This window comes from Sinocyclocheilus rhinocerous, unplaced genomic scaffold (genome assembly GCF_001515625.1).
Source record: "Sinocyclocheilus rhinocerous isolate Xijiao unplaced genomic scaffold, SAMN03320098_v1.1 scaffold2199, whole genome shotgun sequence".
NCBI lineage: Eukaryota > Metazoa > Chordata > Actinopteri > Cypriniformes > Cyprinidae > Sinocyclocheilus > Sinocyclocheilus rhinocerous.
In genome coordinates this window covers 72,034-90,634 of record NW_015659020.1, presented here as the reverse complement: position 1 = coordinate 90,634, position 18,601 = coordinate 72,034, and the positions used below count along the sequence as shown (strand labels likewise).

Genomic DNA, 18,601 nt, shown 5'->3' with positions numbered 1-18,601 from the left:
GTTCATGCTTGTGCGTGTGTGTGTGTGTGTGTGTGTGCGTGTGTGCATGTGTGTGTGCATGTGTGAGTGGGTGGGTGTGTGGGTATAAAGGATAACTGTAGAACGGACCGAGTATGAAACGGTGAGGGTGGTGGATGCTAGACGCCGAAATAAACAAACACAAAACATGAAAGGGAAAGTAGGAGCTGCCAAGGCTACTGATGATAAAGATTGAATGGTCATGATTCTCCACTCTGTTCTTCTGCCATTCTTCAAAGCGATATCCTCATGGACTGCAACACAATCACAGAACAGAAACGTGTAAAATAAACCGGGAACAAATCAGCTGAGGCTGAATGCGCAACGGCACGGGTATCCGTTAAGATTCTGTCTCTGTATTATATGTATGTTTTAGAAGCATCAATCAGTGAGCTAATGAGGCCGTCTGTGTGCTCTGATATGTTACACATCCTGAAAGGCTTCGTTAATAGCAAAAGCGATGAAAAGGTGTTTACATATCAAAGCAAAGGAAAATGATGATATGTATGTACATGTGATCATCATTATTAACAACAACGGCATGTCAAACAGGCATTTATGAATGAAAAATCCTTTTATTAAACCGGCCTAACCTAGTTTACTGGTGTTTATTGGTCTTCTAGAATTGTCAAACTGGTCTGTTGGCTATTTTAGGGAGGTTTTGGGCTCTTTGACTTGGGTTCGAGACTAAATTTGTACTTTGAGTTGGACTGTAATAGTGTAAGGTAGTGTAAGGTAAGAATAAAATGTGTAAGGTCTTGTAAACAACTCAAACTGGGTTTAGTTTACATTCGGCAGACACTTTATTGCAAAGCAAGGTATATTGCAGTTCATGATATGCATTTTATTAGTTTGTGCATTCCCCTGATCAAACTCGTGACCTTAGTTATTATATGTCATGGCAACATATGTTTTTCCATAACTTGAACTCATCAAAATAATTTACCAAATTTAAAAATTTGAGACAGCAACTTAATCTCAAATTGAATTAGGTGGATTTTTACAGTGTAGTGCAATGCTTTGCTGTTTAAGCTGAAGAATACCAGGTGAATGTCATAAACTTTTTAAACAAAACCTGTTTGACAGACTGTCTGTTTATATTTTGACATCCAAATGAAACAAAAACTATCACCAAGTCCCTTATAAATGTGTTTTCTGAGTTATCAGGTTGCAAAATGTGCTGACTGAACAAAAACAATTTGCAAATGAAGAAAAAGATCAGCTATTTATAATACAGTACTGCAATACCAAATTTCAAGAATCATTTGAACCAATTTGAATCAAATTACTGACCAAGATGACCAATTTGCATACCAAGTAGTGCTCAGCATGGCTTCAAGTGCATTATATTGAGTTTCTTAATGTCTCTGAGGGATATCAATAGTGATTAAAGTGACTGAGACTATCTCAGTCTTGTAAACTGTCTCACACGGCTCAAGTAGGACTTGCTTAGTTTCGTTTTTCAAATATGTTGAAAAGCACTTTACAAGCTGTCATAAAAAAGCTCTTAGAGTGTTCTGACAAAGATCTCCAGAAAACCACGGTCATCAGGTGTTGCACAGATAAATCATGGTTTTACTGGGTAACATGATAGAGCACAATGCTATCTGGTATCTCTTGCTCCATGAGGCCCTCTGTGCCTTCTTCATAGCTGCCACATGAGACTACCAACAACAGCTAGCTTAAGCAAAGACAATTTTCACCATCTTTTTGAGCTGATGTAACTATAACATGAAGTACACTTCTCTTTCATTACTGTTGAGTGTTTTATATTACTAAAATACCCAACAGAGCATTAACCCTCATCCCTGCTTACACAGTGACTGTTGAACTCTGACATGTCAATTCCATAATACCAATACTTTAACGCAGTGTGCTGGGAGTTGGCATGCATAGATGCCCCTAAGGAGTGTGCCATGGATACAGCCCTGAGAGCTGAGGTAAGACGAGGCCCTGGCTTGCCAGCCCTTAGCGCCTGTATGAGTCGAAGATGAATCCATTAAAACAAGACTGAAAAGCTCTTTGTCTAAGAATTCATCCTTAAGGCATTTTTTATGCCAGAGCAGAGGGTGAAGAATGGAAACTGCCATAAGTTAAGAATGTATTTTATGTCATTACACACCCACATCTGCTTACAAGGCAACTTGTTCTACGATTGCATGTTGAGGACAGAATTTTACATATTCATTTGAAGTATTGAAATGGCAGCGGATTTATAAAAGCACTCAGTGTTGTGTACAAAACTTATGAATTAATGTGATTTCTGGCACAACGTATAGTCTTTGTTATTTGAGCATTGGAATGAATTGTTCATTTATGAAAAGGAAACCATGGCAAAATGACTTTAGAACTTAAATAATGCATTTTTAAAAAAAATCATGTTTATGTTTGAAGAAAGAGGCAGTCAAGGGCCCAGGAACAATAAACATGTCAGTAGTCTTTTGATTTATGAGTAAAATGAGGTCTGTGGTTAACATTCCTGTAAGAGACTTTCATTTTGTTCTAACATAAATTACATACAGTCATAACTCAAATGTGAATTTTGAAAATTGTGTTTTTGTAAAACATTTAAGGTGCAAGCAAGGATGTTGAATCTATGCTTAACGAACCACCTTTGTCTTTGTACAGCAATGTATACTTGCATAGCAATTTATGTAAAAAAAAAAAAAAAAGAGGTTAAAAAAATTACATAACGTTGCATCATGTTATTTTTTACTCATAAACTGAAAACCACCATTCTAAAATAAACTCCGTAGGAATTCCAGTTATAACTGAACAGGATATAATGTATATAAATACATAGGTTACTACATAGGCTACATATATAAATAAATGTCAACAATCTCGTTGGAAATTGTCTTGAAGAAAGTGAAAGTGGTACATTTTTAATCATAAACTGACATTTCGCTTCTTTTATTAATAACGTCTGAAAAGCCACATGGTTTCACTTTTTTCTCATTCGGATGCGTGGGGTGAGAGTAAAGACATATACTTTAGCCATCAGTTCTTAGTTCAGTCAACAATAAAAAGCGAGGGGAATTTCAAGGAATAAAACTCTCCTTTCTCTCCACACTCTCTTCCCACAATGGTCGGAGCGTGAAAATCGTCAGTTGTAGAGAGAAAAGGGACACCTCTCGACTGGAAAGCCGCAGAATCCTTTTGGTCGTCCTCAGCGAGAGGTTTCTCCCGAAAAGTGTATCGTAAATCATCAGAGGGATTTCGTCGGGGGGAGAAAACAACAACAACAACAACAAATGGCCAGTGAGTAATTTACTGTGATCTTGTGGTAAAATGGTGACGAGGATTTGAGGTCTACACAGCCAGTTCCACACGGTTTAAGAATAATCAGTGTGTCAGTTTGGGCTTTCTTATGTAAAGCAGCTGTCTTTGAAGGCGGATCTTTTGGCAGGTTAGTTCAGGACGGTGGTGGAGAAGCTCAGACACACAGCGCGTGAGGCAGCGAGCAACTCTTGACGGAGCAGTGGAGTGTCTGGAGACGAGCTGAAGTGAATATTAACACGTTTACCGAGCGGATTCATTCATTCATTTTCAGATGACTGCGATAAAACGACGCCGTGCCTTCAGTTTGTTCAGTTTGGATACACTTTGCGGAAGAAGAATGTGGAAAGTAACGCGAGAGCGAGTTGAAAAGTAAGTGTACTTTCTTGAGGGAAACGGACCGTCAACATTATCTCACAGGAGAAGACCAAAAGAGCTTCAGAAGAAGGAATTATCATTTGTGGACTGGGAATTGAGCATAAACTGTGTGAAACCTCTCTATATGGTGAAGGCTTTCTAATACTTATCTATCTTAAGATTTTTTGGAAAGATATTACTTTTGAACTGAACTGATTGTTTGGAATCTGAGTTACTGACTCAGTTCCATTAATTCACGAAGGAAAACAAATTCATCCTCACCTTGCTCATTTTTCTGGGATCCGATAACTTTTTTTAGTAAACCAGATAAAATTATAAAGAGCGATAATGAAGTAACTTTTCTAGTAAAAATACAGAGCTTTTTTGAAAGACAATCCCTGCTACATGAATTCAAATTAAAAGACAATGTTTGCTGCCACTTTTGGACTCAGCCTTGTGCTGCTGTGCATGGCTGGGTTTTGTTCCGCTATCAGCTCCATCGACCCGGACCGGCCAGGTGAAGGAAGATGCCAAGAGATCGCCATTCCACTCTGTAAGGACATTGGCTACAACTTGACAGTTATGCCGAACTTAATGGGACATGAAGATCAAAGTGAGGCAGCCATAAAGCTGCACGAGTTTGCTCCGCTGATTGAGTTCGGCTGCCACAGTCATCTGAAGTTTTTCTTGTGCTCGCTCTACGCTCCCATGTGCACGGAGCAGGTATCCACACCCATCCCAGCGTGCCGAGTAATGTGTGAGCAGGCCAGGCAGAAGTGTTCTCCAATCATGGAGCAGTTTAACTTCCACTGGCCTGAGTCACTGGACTGTTCCAGACTGCCAAATAAAAATGACCCCAATTATCTCTGTATGGAGGCACCCAACAACGGCACCGACGAGCCCCCGAAAGGCTCCCACACTCAGCCACCAGACTCCCGACCCCCTCGGCCAGGTAACAGCCAAGAACTGCCGATAAAGGAAAGGGTCGGAAAGACGACATGCAGCAATCCTGGAAAGTTTCATTATGTTCAGAAGAGCGAGTCCTGTGCTCCCAAGTGTTACTCCAACGTTGATGTGTACTGGAGCCAGGGTGACAAGCGCTTCTCCATGGTGTGGATTGCCATCTGGTCCATCCTGTGCTTCATCTCCAGTGCCTTTACCGTCCTCACCTTCCTCATCGATCCACAGCGCTTCAAGTACCCCGAGCGACCCATCATCTTCTTGTCTATGTCTTATTGTGTCTACTCTGTGGGCTTTCTTATAAGACTTTTCGTGGGGGTGGAAAATGTGGCCTGTGACTGTGACAGTGGCGTTCAGTACATCATCCAGGAAGGTTTGGAAAGCACTGGCTGCACTATAGTCTTCCTCATTCTTTACTACTTCGGAATGGCCAGTTCCCTGTGGTGGGTCATTCTGACTCTCACATGGTTCCTTGCAGCTGGGAAAAAATGGGGTCACGAGGCCATCGAAGCCAACAGCAGCTACTTCCATCTAGCGGCATGGGCCATACCAGCTATTAAGACCATCATGATCCTGGTTATGAGGAAGGTAGCGGGAGATGAGCTCACGGGGGTCTGCTATGTGGGCAGCATGGATGTCAAAGCCTTGACGGGTTTTGTTCTCATTCCCCTCTCTTGCTACCTCATTATTGGCACTTCCTTTCTGCTCTCAGGGTTTGTGGCACTCTTTCACATCCGTAAGGTCATGAAGACCGAAGGAGAGAATACGGATAAGCTGGAGAAGCTGATGGTTAGGATCAGTGTCTTCTCTGTGCTCTACACGGTCCCCGCCACTTGCGTCATCGCCTGCTATTTTTACGAGCGTCTCAACATGGATTATTGGAAGATTCTAGCAGGAGAGCAGAAGTGCACCGAGGACAGTAAGAGCGGCGAGGAGTGTGTTATGAAGAGCTCCATCCCGGCTGTGGAGATCTTCATGGTTAAGATTTTTATGTTGCTGGTGGTGGGCATCACCAGCGGCATGTGGATCTGGACCTCTAAAACGCTACAGTCATGGCAGAATGTTTTCAGCCGCAAACTTAAAAAGAAGACGAGGAGGAAGGCTGCATGTGTTTTCACAGGAAGTGGACCTTACCTCAAGCCTCATCCTGCACTGAAAGGACATAAAACCAAGTATGAACCGGCAGGTCCTCCTGCGACCTGTGTATGAGCTGGGCCTCTATACACAAACAAACGGCCAAGAAATTAAGTAAATGCTGGACTTTAACGAACTGCTTTACAAAGAGACGAGCCAGCAAAGGACACAACAATGATCGTATTTATTTTATGCAAACTTCAGATGCAACGTCCCCAACAGGTTTTTTTTTTTGTTCTTGTTGCTTGTACTACATCTGAAACTTTGCATACTTTGGGGACAGCTTTGTGAAACAAAGAAAAAGGGAGCGAGACCCTATTGCTGTCATTGGGATGCCTGTATCATGTCATGTGCAATAGTTGTTTCCCTTAGTGACAGAGAGAAAGGGACTCTGATACTGTAGGGCTGTGATTAAAGACAATGAAAGGACTCGACAAACAATGGGTGTGAATAGCTCGGGGAAAAGCGGCTCCTCCATGGCGTAGTCGTGTGGCTTTTCTATGGAAATGAAGGCCGTGTCATACACAACTGCATTGACATTGGAGTGCAGCTGCTCAATAAGGCCTCGGCAGAGAATGAACTGCCTATTTTTAGGCCTTTTCATGGAACAAAGTAAATCTTTAAGCACTAAATATTGCCAACACAAAGAGAGAAACTTGTTATTTGAGTTGTTTTGTACAGTCAGTTCATGCCCTCTGGTCTGTTTTGTTATACCAAGCTCTTTTTAATGTCCTACATTCATTTGTGTATATTTCTAAAGGTTCATATTTTATAAGAATAAATAAAACATTTTAGTTTTAAATGTTTGAAATGAAAAGCAAACGCTTTTATTATTTGTGTTGAGTTTGAAAAGTTTTTCTCCAATGAAGCAAAAGGTGTGTCGTGATTTCATTAATATTCCTTATCGGCCATACCTTACCGAACATCCCTAAGCTAAAAAACTCAAAACCTACCTTAAAGGGCTCATCAAGTCATTATTTACTCACGCTTATGTAGTTCCAAACATGTATGACTTTCTTTTTTCTATGGAACACAAAAGAAGTTCATACAATGGCAGTCAGTGGGGTTCACAGCAATATTGAACTCAGACATTCATTGTATGGTGGAAAAAAAAACACCAAGACATTTTTCAAAATATCTTCTTTTGTGTTAGAATAAAGAAATGTTGTACAGGTTTGGAACAACATGAGGATGAGAATATATATTCAAACTTTAATGACATCAAAGATTTTGGAAGACCTTTTTCACTTTTTAAAATGCCCTGGCTTTCATATTTCTGTCTTATTAAAATTAATCTATTCACTTCCATGTTTCATTGATAAACAATGCTAAAGCAGAGGCTTTAAGGTTTGTTTTGCTTTGGTCTCCAGGTTTAGCTTTTTTATCTCTGCTTTATTTGTAACATCAAATTGGGTCATTTTTGAAGTGTTGCCTTTGATTTAATAGTTTTTTTTGCACCGTTGCCGAGTAGATCGCTCAACAGTCACATATGAATGTTCTCTGTGCTCAAATATTTTTAAACTTAATGCTAAACTTTTTAGACCACATCAACACTGGAGACATCTAGTGAAGTCTAGAAGTCTCAGTTTTTATTTTTACATGTATCGATCTGTCTGTCTGTCTGTCTATTTGTCTGTATGTCTGTCTAGTTTGAATCTCTTTTTTTTGTGCCTCCTTAGCACATCAATACCAGTGTACTTATAATTTTATGGTGTTAATACCTTAATGCTGGATTGACCTGAGAAACTCAAGTTCACAGTACACACAGTGAGCCTTAAGTTTGTTTGTCTAGAGAATACAGAAGTATATTTTAACATTATACGCCCTTTAGTAATCTAATCACATCTGTCATTAGCTTGAATCCATAGAGCACATTTGTGTAGGCAGGTGAGGCTGACCTTCAGGCGTTGCACGGTTAGATGAAAACTTTAACATACAACAAAAAAGGAAAGTACATTTCTCTTATTACATGCACTATCATGTCTTATAAGCTTCTATTTTTCCTTATGTGTCTTTTTGATTTGGTTTAAAATTATTTGTGTTAGGGAATCAGAAATATATTTTAAAGAATGAAATGCTTATAAAACAATTGCATTACTTAGTTTGTAAAAAGCAGTTTATTTCCCCTAGAAATGCACACACCCAGATTCATCATGAGGGGTCTTTTGATCTGTCTTCATACTTAATATGCTTGTTTTAAATAAATCCACTCTTAAGTATTTCATTTGATATTTTAAGTTCAACATCATGTTGACTTTGATCTGATATGTTCATAGGAAACACACTAATAGAAACATATGCAAGAGATGTTTTGCCAACCTATTGCAAATAATTACTGTAAACCAACTCATTCATTCTACCTTCTTCAAAGACAAAATGAAATACATATAAATACTGTATATATCCAAGTATTAACTGTGACGGTGAATCAAACAAAATATTTCCATGTAGTTTTTGTTCAACTTTTTAAAGCACACTAAGCCCAAATACAACAAACAGCAAGTGGCGAATGGCAAAGATTTATTAGGTCGTCATCTATTACATTTTCAGTCATTAAGAGATTATGCTTGGACAATTTCTCTGCCCTTTAAAAGCTCACTTTAGGTGTCAAGTGCAGCGTGTGTGTGAAAGTGTGTGTATGTGTGTGTGAAAAAGATCTAAAACAGGTCTGATCTGATGAGAAGGATTGAGTGAAGTGTGTGTTCTGTACTTTGCCCAGGGGGTATTCAAGTCTCTACAAAGTCCTTGTAGTGTTTCAAAATTCAGGCACATGAATCAGAGAGGCCTCGTTTGACACACACATGCACACACACTTCTGTTATACTCTGTCACACCACCCCGTCTTTCTCTCTCAAACACACACACATACTTGTGTACACACCAGGCTGTTTAAGGGCCACCTGGACTCCGGGCCCTGGGGTGTGTGAGTCGACCTGTAAATATCAATGACAGTTACCACTCCACCTTCTTCTAAAGACTATCTCACTTTTTTCTTTTCCCTTTTTCTTCCTTACCTGCTATCTCTGTAGTTGCGACTTAAAGGTGGGCTCACCATGTGAAGATGGAGTGTGTTTTTGAAGTAAGGTAAGAGCTGAAGTGTAAAGGACAGCAGCCCGTTTCGTTTTAATGCCACATCCAGTGCTCTGCACATCTGAAAGGGCTTCTTACTTGCCAATGTCCTAACAGCTTTATCTAGGTGTTTGCTTGCTCTGTTGAGATGGTAAACATTAATTTCATAGTTTCTCAGGTATGTTTCAGGAAAGATGGATAAACCCACACATATTACTCATTTTGCTTTTGCACATCTTACACAGTCATTTCATTAGTGAATTGGCTTGGGAACCACAAACTGGTTTTTATTCAGAATTCTTATGGACCCTTTCACATTTCTGGGCTTCTCATAAGTAACTCATGAACAAAAACTGCAAGTAGTGTTCCCATTTTCTCCAATAACGAAAGGGAAAAAATCCATGATGGTGTTTCTATGACTTTCCAATATAGAGGACAAATTTATTGAGAGATTGATTACATTATCGCATGAACCAATCACAGCCGAACATAACCAGTTATATGCAGTCATCTCGCGATGGAGGCATTGCCTACTCTTACATGACTTTCCCCCATTCATTCTCAATTACCCCCCACCAAAATCACAGCACACATTAGGGGAATCTGTTAAAACTCAATGGGCTCAGGGGAGGCGAGAGATGCGCGGACTCCAGCTGTAACTTTACCTGCTGGTGTCGCTGTTGGACAATGTTTCTTTAGAAAAATGAGTGATTTGTACACTTTTTAATGTTACATTTTGTAATATTGGCGTTGTTTTATTTTTGTACTACAATTTTTTTTTTCATCCAATATTTTGAAGAGGCACTTCCTCCCTTGCCTCCTCCTCGCACATTTTCTTCCGCTGATGCAGGCAGAATGCCATTCTAACATACTGCATTTTACTCACTAAAATGCATTTTCGCAACACCTCTACAGCACAAAAAGATATGTACAGACCAGACAAGTGTAGTGATGACTCTTATGAACCGGTTCTTTTTAGTGAATCAAAAACTCTGGACACAACCTATGTAGTCTGATTCCCAAACAAATTTATCTTAAAAGCCTGTTTTTTAAACTGACCTCCAGAGTCATTGGAGAAAATTGCTTTGTGGTCAGCATCCCAAAGCGTGATTAGTGTCTGATTCTTGAACTAATCAATCATTTTTTGATGAATCAAATACAGGTTACTGTTTACAGCTAACTGTTAGACTTGATTCACTGTTGCTGACTAGTTGTTCATATGACAGTGTGTAATTATGGGTTTGTCAGTAGAAGGACTGTTTTATAATAACAATGAATGAAATATTTTTATGAAATCATGTTTTATCATGTCAGATTTTTCCTCTGAGAGCTGCAAGTTAATATCTCACAATTTTGAGTTTTGAGCATGAACTTAATCTTTCTTCCTCAGAAACACATTATGATAAGGTCAGGTTGCCTACTATGTTGTGCTGCTGCTCTTAGTTGTGTGCTAAGTGTGCTGACATGCTAACATAAATCTGTAGGCTGACTGACTGCAGGCAGGGTTGGCTCTCTTTGATCAGATCTTTTTTGAAGACGCCGTACACTCATCACCACAGGCCCTTCAGCACCTGTTTTCCAGTCAGGACCTGTTTAAGAAAAGCGTCGCTCCAGTCGCTCACACATAAACACGCCGGAACACTCACTCTCACTATGGCTCGGTTTTTAAAGTCAGTTGTCAAGTCTTGTATTACCTTTCTATAACTTTTTCTATAACTAAAAAACCCTTTCATATGCTTTCTCTCTTGTCTCCAGTCTTAATGCAAATTGCCTTTGAAAACTGCGCCTGTGAAATGGCTTGAAATAACAGCGCATGAAAGAGATTAGAAAGGAGACACTAAGAGGGAGTCACTATAAAGAAGCTGTGTAAGCACCTTCCTGTCCCTCCCAATGGCAGTTTGTTCCATCTGAAGATTTAAGATTTCTATTGAGCTGGTTAATAGGACAGAGCCTGGGCTTTATCACTGTGAAAATCTTCACAATTGTAGCTTTATATCTTCAGAGAAAAGCTTTCTGATCATTGTGTTTTTAGACTGCTCTTTGATCCATCATGATTATTAATTCTCTTTCAGAATGCACACAAAATAAATAGCTTTGTTGTTTTGGAGTTTTGGTGCAGTTTGGCAACTAACCACAACAGTAAAATGCCCAGACAGTGGCATGGGTTTTATTAACAGCGTTTCAAGCCTACATTACATGCAAAAGTATCGGCAAATTTAAAAACAGTACTTGCAGCAGTTAATAGTTCAAAAATGAGAATAAGAAAAAGTCCAAATACCCATAATAATAAAAGGTGCAAAACTTTACTAAGAAAATTTCAGAGTGATGGAAGTTTGATTAGTGTGTGCGATATATGCATTTCCTAAAGTTTATATTGAACTTTTATTCGACGCACCTACAAACAATTTGGGTCTATGAGGCAACATAGTTATATATTATACAAATAATTTATATGTACATGTATGTTCTATTTATTCATTTCACAAAACATGCCGTTTTCGACTTTTAACTTTCAGCTTCGTTAAAAGTTCGACATGTCTGAGTTATGAGAAACCTTGTAGAGGTTAATGCTTTATTTTCTTACATTTCATACTAAACTATTTTTAACGATGATAAAAAATAAAGTTAAATGACTATGTGTCTGTATATCACTGAATTGTCATAATGTCAGTCCAAAGAAATGCGGCAACAGTTTCAATCTTTTAAAGAGATGCATTATGCACTTGTTATACTGCCTTGACAGCCATGTGATTAAACCAGTAATGCTGCATTACTGTTTGTGTGACTTCTGGTAAACGCAAATGAAGTTCCAGAAAATGTCACACACTGGGGTGAAAATCAAGGGAAAACATCTCACTTTGTAGGTTCTGCTTGTCCTAAAGTGAACTTGAATGAAGTTTTGCTGCAAAACGATCAAGCGGATAAAAAGGCTAGCGGATACACACATGTACGTACAGGTGTGAGCATTGTGTGATTGAAAGAAAAGAGGTTAAAGAGGCAAAAAGGCCCTCGCGAACAAGCTCGCCGCTTTCTTGTTTTCATCTGAGAGTCGTTTGGAGAGAAGTGGCCCTTTGCAATTATCAGGTGTGAGAGTCATTACAGAAGAATCTGGAACAATGGCAACACTCCCATCTGCCCTGCAGCAGGGGCACTTTCCTTCTCTCTCTGTCTTCTTTCTCACATTTTCAGTCACAACTCATATGGGGCCACCTGCAATCAAACAGCGATATCAAGCCACAGACAGATAGAGAACGAGAGATAAGATCTTCTATAAAAACAAACAGCGGAGATGTGTGTGTATTTACGTCTGCGTCTGTGTGCTTGATGTGTGTTTGTGGTAGCGGGTGTGTGAGCGAGACGACGCAGGGCGTATGTGTGTGTTTGCGTGTCTGAAATTGCCCTTTGATGTCTGCACCTTGTGGTAGAGGTGGAGGACTTCTTGGGAGAAAGTAAACAACAAGAGAAGCGACACTTTTGTAAACACTCAGATCATATTGAAACTAAGAAGAACAACCACCCAGGTCAACCTGAAGAGTCTATTTTTACTTTGCATTCTTATGTTTAAAACACACTTCAGATTATTTTTATTTTTTTTCTTAGAATATGTTCTGTGTCTCAGAAATGATGTGGAATGTGGAATATTAGAACTGAAGAATGGAATATTGATATTCACAGCTTGACAGAGAAACTAAAACCATACACAGTCTGGAAAAACAAATCGAAGTTAACACTTTTAAAAGGATAGTTCACTCAATGAAAATTCTGTCATTATTTACTTACCCTCATGTCATTTAAAACCCATATGTTTTTTTTCTCTGTAACAGAAATGTGAAAGATGAAGGGTTGTGAATCACTACAACTGGAAAATTTAATCAGTGAGTTGAACGGAACTGAATTAGTCTCAGTGAATCTCCAATGGATCATCAGGACCAGCTTTATGAATTTGATAAAACCAATCATTGGAAAGTTTGGACTCAAATCATTGGTTGAATTAGACATTACATTGTGCAAACTTAATAAGTCAACGAATTATTCCGACCAGTTTTGTGAATTTGGCAAAACAGATAATAAACAGATAGATAGATAGATAGATAGATAGACAGACAGACAGACAGACAGACAGACAGACAGACAGACAGATAGATGATAGACAGACAGACAGACCGACCGACAGACAGACAGATAGACAGACCGATCGACAGATAGATAGATAGGTGATAGACAGACAGACAGATAGACAGATAGATGATAGACAGACAGATAGACCGACCGACCGACATACAGACAGACAGACAGAGATAGACCGACCGACCTACAGATAGACAGATAGATGATAGATAGACAGACAGACAGACAGACAGACAGACCGATAGATAGATAGATAGATAGATAGATAGATAGATAGATAGATCAGCGTGTGATACAAAACACCAGTGTTCAAAAAATATTTTATTAATTATAATTCTGTGTTCACATCTGTGCATTTATCTGCATTTGATAACAACTTAAATGCAGCTCATCTAATCAAATTTTAGAGTCAGAACATGATTTATTTAGTGATGTGGAGATTTATTTCCATAGATAAATAATAGAAAATACTTTGCAGGAATTTCTTCTTAATGATTATGAGTTTGAAAAGATGTGAGTGCTTGTGTGTGTGTGCATCAGATGGCAGCGGGATGTCTTCCACGGTGACTTAGCAGAGCATGATTGTGGGATTGTAAAGGTCTAATCTGCCCCTTTCTTGATCCCCGAAAACACACACACACACACACACACACACACATACACACTAATCTGCCCCTCTTTCTAATCCTCACTGCAAAGTGCCCAGAAAATGAAAAGCCATCTGAATTCCAGAGCTCAGGAGCTCATTGTTGCTTATGGAGGAGATGAGTCTCCATGCTCCACACACACACACGAAAGGGTCTTATATGTTCACAGAAACATTTTCTCCCACACAGCATCCTTAGGAAAACCCACAGACATTTTTCTGACCATATAATCTGTGCTACACCACTCAGGCTCCTCAAAGAGTCTGTGATATCCAGGCAGGAGCAAGTATACATGCAGTATATGTGATTTACTGCTGACTTGTGCAGTTCTGGTCTCATTTTTGTCATGCTTGAACACCCTGTACTTACAGACACAGATACAGATGTGCAGAGGAGGTGTCAGATGATGACAAAGGCAGCCCGATGCACAAACAGCACAGTGTGAGCAATACCAAGGTCATGGGTTCAATTCCCAGGGAATTGCAATGCATTCAAAGTTGCTTTGAATAAAAAAATTCTGTTAAAATGCTTAAATGCCAGAGGGTCAACTTGTTCTGTTTATTGTGAAGAAGATTTTGAACAATTCTATGTGACCCTATCTATGCAAGATCACTAAAAATATTGTGCAACTTTGCTACATGCACACACACACACACACACACACACAGACACAAACACAAACACAAACACACACACACACAAACAACAATAGTGCAGAAACCGTTTTCTCTCAGTAATTGCTAGTACAATTAATTAGAACAAAAGGCAAGTAACACATTGAATTAAACATGACATTTTGAAGTAGAAAGCCTGAAATAGTATTTCCTTGTAAAACCTACTTCAATAATGTTTAATAATTAATAAAAAAATTTTTACAGTTTAGCAAAATCCCACAACACAGTTAAAAACTTAATTTAACTCACACTGACCGTTCAAATTCTCTGCAGGAAGTGTAAAACAGGATTATTATTAGGCTATAGTTAACTAAAGCTAAAACTAAAACCTAATAAATATATATTTTTAAAAAATATATTTCAGATAGTTGCCAAGGCAACATTTCTCATTTTCATTTAATATAACTTTTTGCACTAAATAACTAAAACTGGAAAATATAATAAAAAATATAAACATATTTCATTAAAATGACAAAAACACATGAAAATTTAAATTATAATTGTTTCTCAATGACTTGCTTTTCGATTCTTTTTCATTTTCAATAACATGAAATTGCTGGCACTTGCTTGCTTTAAACTGTAGTGTGTGATTCAATGTAATATGCTTTCCCTTACCAAAAAGTAGTATACTTCAAGTTTATTTTAGTATCATTTTAAGTATATTTCTGAGAAGTACATAAAGCCCATTTCTGAGAAGTACATAAAAAGTACACTAAAAGTATACTTTCCTATTTTTAGTTTAAAAGAAGTAAGGGTTTTTCGTAAGGGTTTGCATAAGTTTATTTAAAACTTTGAACAGTTTTCATGTTTCCAAAGGGTTAACATGTCAAAGACCTGTGAGAGAGAAACAGAGGTCAACAACGCTCACAAAGTTCCCTGGTAGACATTAAGGAAAAAGTTTTAATAGCATATCATTACCTATCATTATCATAATATCCATATAATATCATATAAAAGAGTAAAGTGCTGAGAGACACGTTATGTACAGTTCTACAAGCAAACATAACACATGACTTGATTTCCTTTTCTTTCAGAAGAACCTCCTACCCACCGATCTGCCTCTCCCAAAATCAACAACCGCAAAGTTCAAACCTCCAGGACATGTTTTGTTCCTCATGTCAGCGTAGCCATGAAAGCATTGTAACGGATGAGAAATGATTTGCCATTCGTGCTGAGGGGGTGTTGTCTTCATTGTGTTTCCAAAAAAGACCATCATTTGGATATAACATCAACCACAAACAGAGGAAATCTTTACTACGGGCAAAATCTGCCGCCCATTTACACAAAGAGAACACCTGCTTCCCCTTTCTTCAAAACAAAACATGGTCTCAAGTGCAGTCCAAAAAAAAAAAAAAAGTTTGGTTAATGTTGAAGTACCGGCAGGCTGTGACATGCCAGCCGGGCTGTGTCATAACTCTAGCGTGAAAAACACTGTCAAAACTCAGACATCATTTTTAAAGACATAATTAGTGTTTGAGACTGAGGAGACATTAAACTGTTTATAAGGTCGGGCACCTGAACAGTGAACAGAGTTACAGTTACCAAAAAACTTATTGGAGGAATTATAAGCTTAGAAGTCAGATACCGATACCAGATTGATTATCACAAACTACTGTGTATACGTACTTTACGCCTTAAAAGGGAAAAATTAAACAGATTATTGTGACATAAAGATTAAAATCGGAATTAGTTAGAACTGTTGAAATATAAAGTCACATTGTGGGATGTCACAATTGCAAGAAATGAAGCCAGAGACATTTTCACCCGTCTTTTGCAATATAGATCTTTATGACTGCCACTCGCTCATGGCTTTGATTTTAGATGTCTTTGTTGATTTAAACTGTTTAGAAATAGTTTTATTCCCCACGAGAACAGCGAGAGCATTTAGTGGGCAAGATTAGTTCACTCAAATCCACACGAACAACACAAAACATGTGTTCCCCTGCAGTGGTCCATGACTGTCCTCTTTCCTTTTACCCAGTGCAAGGACACAACTGGAGACAATTAGGAGAAAATGCTATGAGCAATATCAAACTTAACAAATGTTCTTTGTTTCCTGCTCTTTGTCTTTCCATGTCACAGGGTATGTTCAGAAAGAAACATTAGTTAATTACTTACAGAATACTGTGCAGTAAATTTTATATTGTCATTTTTGGGGGAAAAAAAGAGAAAAAAAAACTTTGCATGTTTAATTCAGCAAGTAGCACCCAGTTATTGTGCAAAAAAAACATAACATTTGGATTATAATGTATTTATAGTATATCTTAACATAAGGAATAGTTCACCCAAAGATGAAAATTTGCTGAAATGTACTCACACTCAGGCCATACAAGATTTAGATGAGGTTGTTTCTTCATGAGAATAGATTTGGAGAATTGTATCACTTGCTCACTCACCAATGGATCCTCTGCATTGAATGGGTGCCGTCAGAATGAGAGTCCAAACAGCTGATAAAAACATCACAATAATCCACATGGCTCCAATCCATCAATTAATGTCTTGTGAAGTAAAAAGCTGTGTGTTTATAATAAACAAATCCATCATTAAAATGTTTTTATCTTCAAACTGTGGCTAAAATATGAGTCCTCTATCCATAATATTACTTGCTCCAGTAAAAAAAGTAATCTCGTATGAATCAGGAGAGAAATATGCATAGATCAAACACGGTTTACAAGCAGAAGCAGTCCAAAAAAGTTCTAAATAAATATGTTTGTGGATTCTGGCGATGTGATGGTTTAAATTTAAAATGCCTTGATGGATTTGTTTATTACAAACACTTTTAGCTTCACAAGACATTAATTGATGGACTGGAGTCGTGTGAATTATTGTGAAGTTTTTATCAGCTATTTGGACTCTCGTTGACGGCACCCATTCACTGCAGTGGATGCATTGATGAACAAGTGATGAAATGCTCAATTTCTCCAAATCTTTTCCAATAAAGAAGCAAACTCATCTACATCTTGGATAGCCTGAGAGTGAGTACATTTTCAGCAAATATTCATTTTTGGGTGAACAATTTTTAAAAAAAATATTGTACTATATACTGCAGCATTAGTAGGAGCACTTTTTTTTTTTTAACTCTTCCGCTATATCTGATGTGCAGGTTGTTGTGATTTGAACAATCAGGCTAATTTTAGGGAGATCGGGTGTGGGTTTCCTGAGGATAGATGTCAGTACAGATGGAATGGGGTCGATAGCTTGTGCTTTAACTGCATGCTGAATCTAAAACACTATGGCAAAATAAACCATGTGTGTGTAAGCATGGATATATGTGTAGCGTCAAATCATATACATAAGCATGAATATTTGGATATACATGTAGTGGCAAATTCATACACCAAAGCAGGAGATCACATGTACACACATGTACACTGACATGCTAATGCATGAGATTCATGAGTCACTTGTCCTGATCTTAGTGGAGAATCCTGTGGCCTTCATGCTTCACACAAAAAGACGAAAGTGCCGCTATCTAAACATCAAAACAGCTGTTTTACTAGTCTGAGGCTTTGAGCAATGTAATCCTTGGATTTATGACTGTAACAATGACATACAAACTAGGAATGACGTATATGTGTTTGGTTATGCATGCGCATACACTGGCGTCATACAGTCTGAATGCTACTATTGTGTATATCTTAGGGTTTATATACTTTTTTTCATTACAAGTTATATTATTAGCATAATAATTTTACGTAAAAGATAAACTGAAACAATATCTTGGTATCTGGTTTGCCACTCTTTTGCTTTAATGACAGCAGACCTTGAGATGCATGAACTCCACAAGTTTGTATAAAACATGACGATTATGTTTTCCAGCATGATTTGAGAAAGAGCATCTTGAGCTTCAACATCTGATCGTCTGTACAAAGAGTCACATAATCGATGCCACAAATTTACTTATATTTATTGGTGATCTTTAAATAGTGCAGAATCTGAAATATTTCATTGATAGTAATGACAATAGTGCAGAATCTGTCTCTTAACAAGGTCCTATAGAAGACAGAAGAGTTCAGAAGAGGTTGATGAAGCATCAGATGGAACTGCATGCTAGTTTTGGGCTCCTAGTTAAAGGGGTCAATTTGGACAGAGCAGTTCATTGATATTCAGAGATTTGACCTTTTAACAAGAGAGGGTTCACTAAGGTTGAAATAACTACGCCTACGCCTTCAAATCTACATAAGTTTTTAATTTTTGCAGATAAATTTGTCCCTAAACTAAAGTCAAGTAAGGATGCATTAAATTGATCCTCTTGATAGTAAAGACTTTGCAGAAGATTTCTATTTTGATTAATGCAATTCTTTTTAACTTAATATTCATTAAAGAGCCATTACT

At 38.1% G+C, this 18,601-nt stretch overlaps 1 protein-coding gene across 1 annotated transcript; it reads left to right on the top strand.

Moving 5' to 3' along the window:
- The first annotated feature begins 2,990 nt into the window (after positions 1-2,990).
- Positions 2,991-6,534, top strand: LOC107723249 (frizzled-10-B-like). Its single transcript, XM_016531814.1, has 2 exons — positions 2,991-3,669; positions 3,848-6,534. The coding sequence occupies exon 2, from the start codon at positions 4,081-4,083 to the stop codon at positions 5,821-5,823; it is 1,743 nt and encodes a 580-aa protein (XP_016387300.1). The 5' UTR covers positions 2,991-3,669; positions 3,848-4,080; the 3' UTR covers positions 5,824-6,534.
- Positions 6,535-18,601: the final 12,067 nt, after the last annotated feature.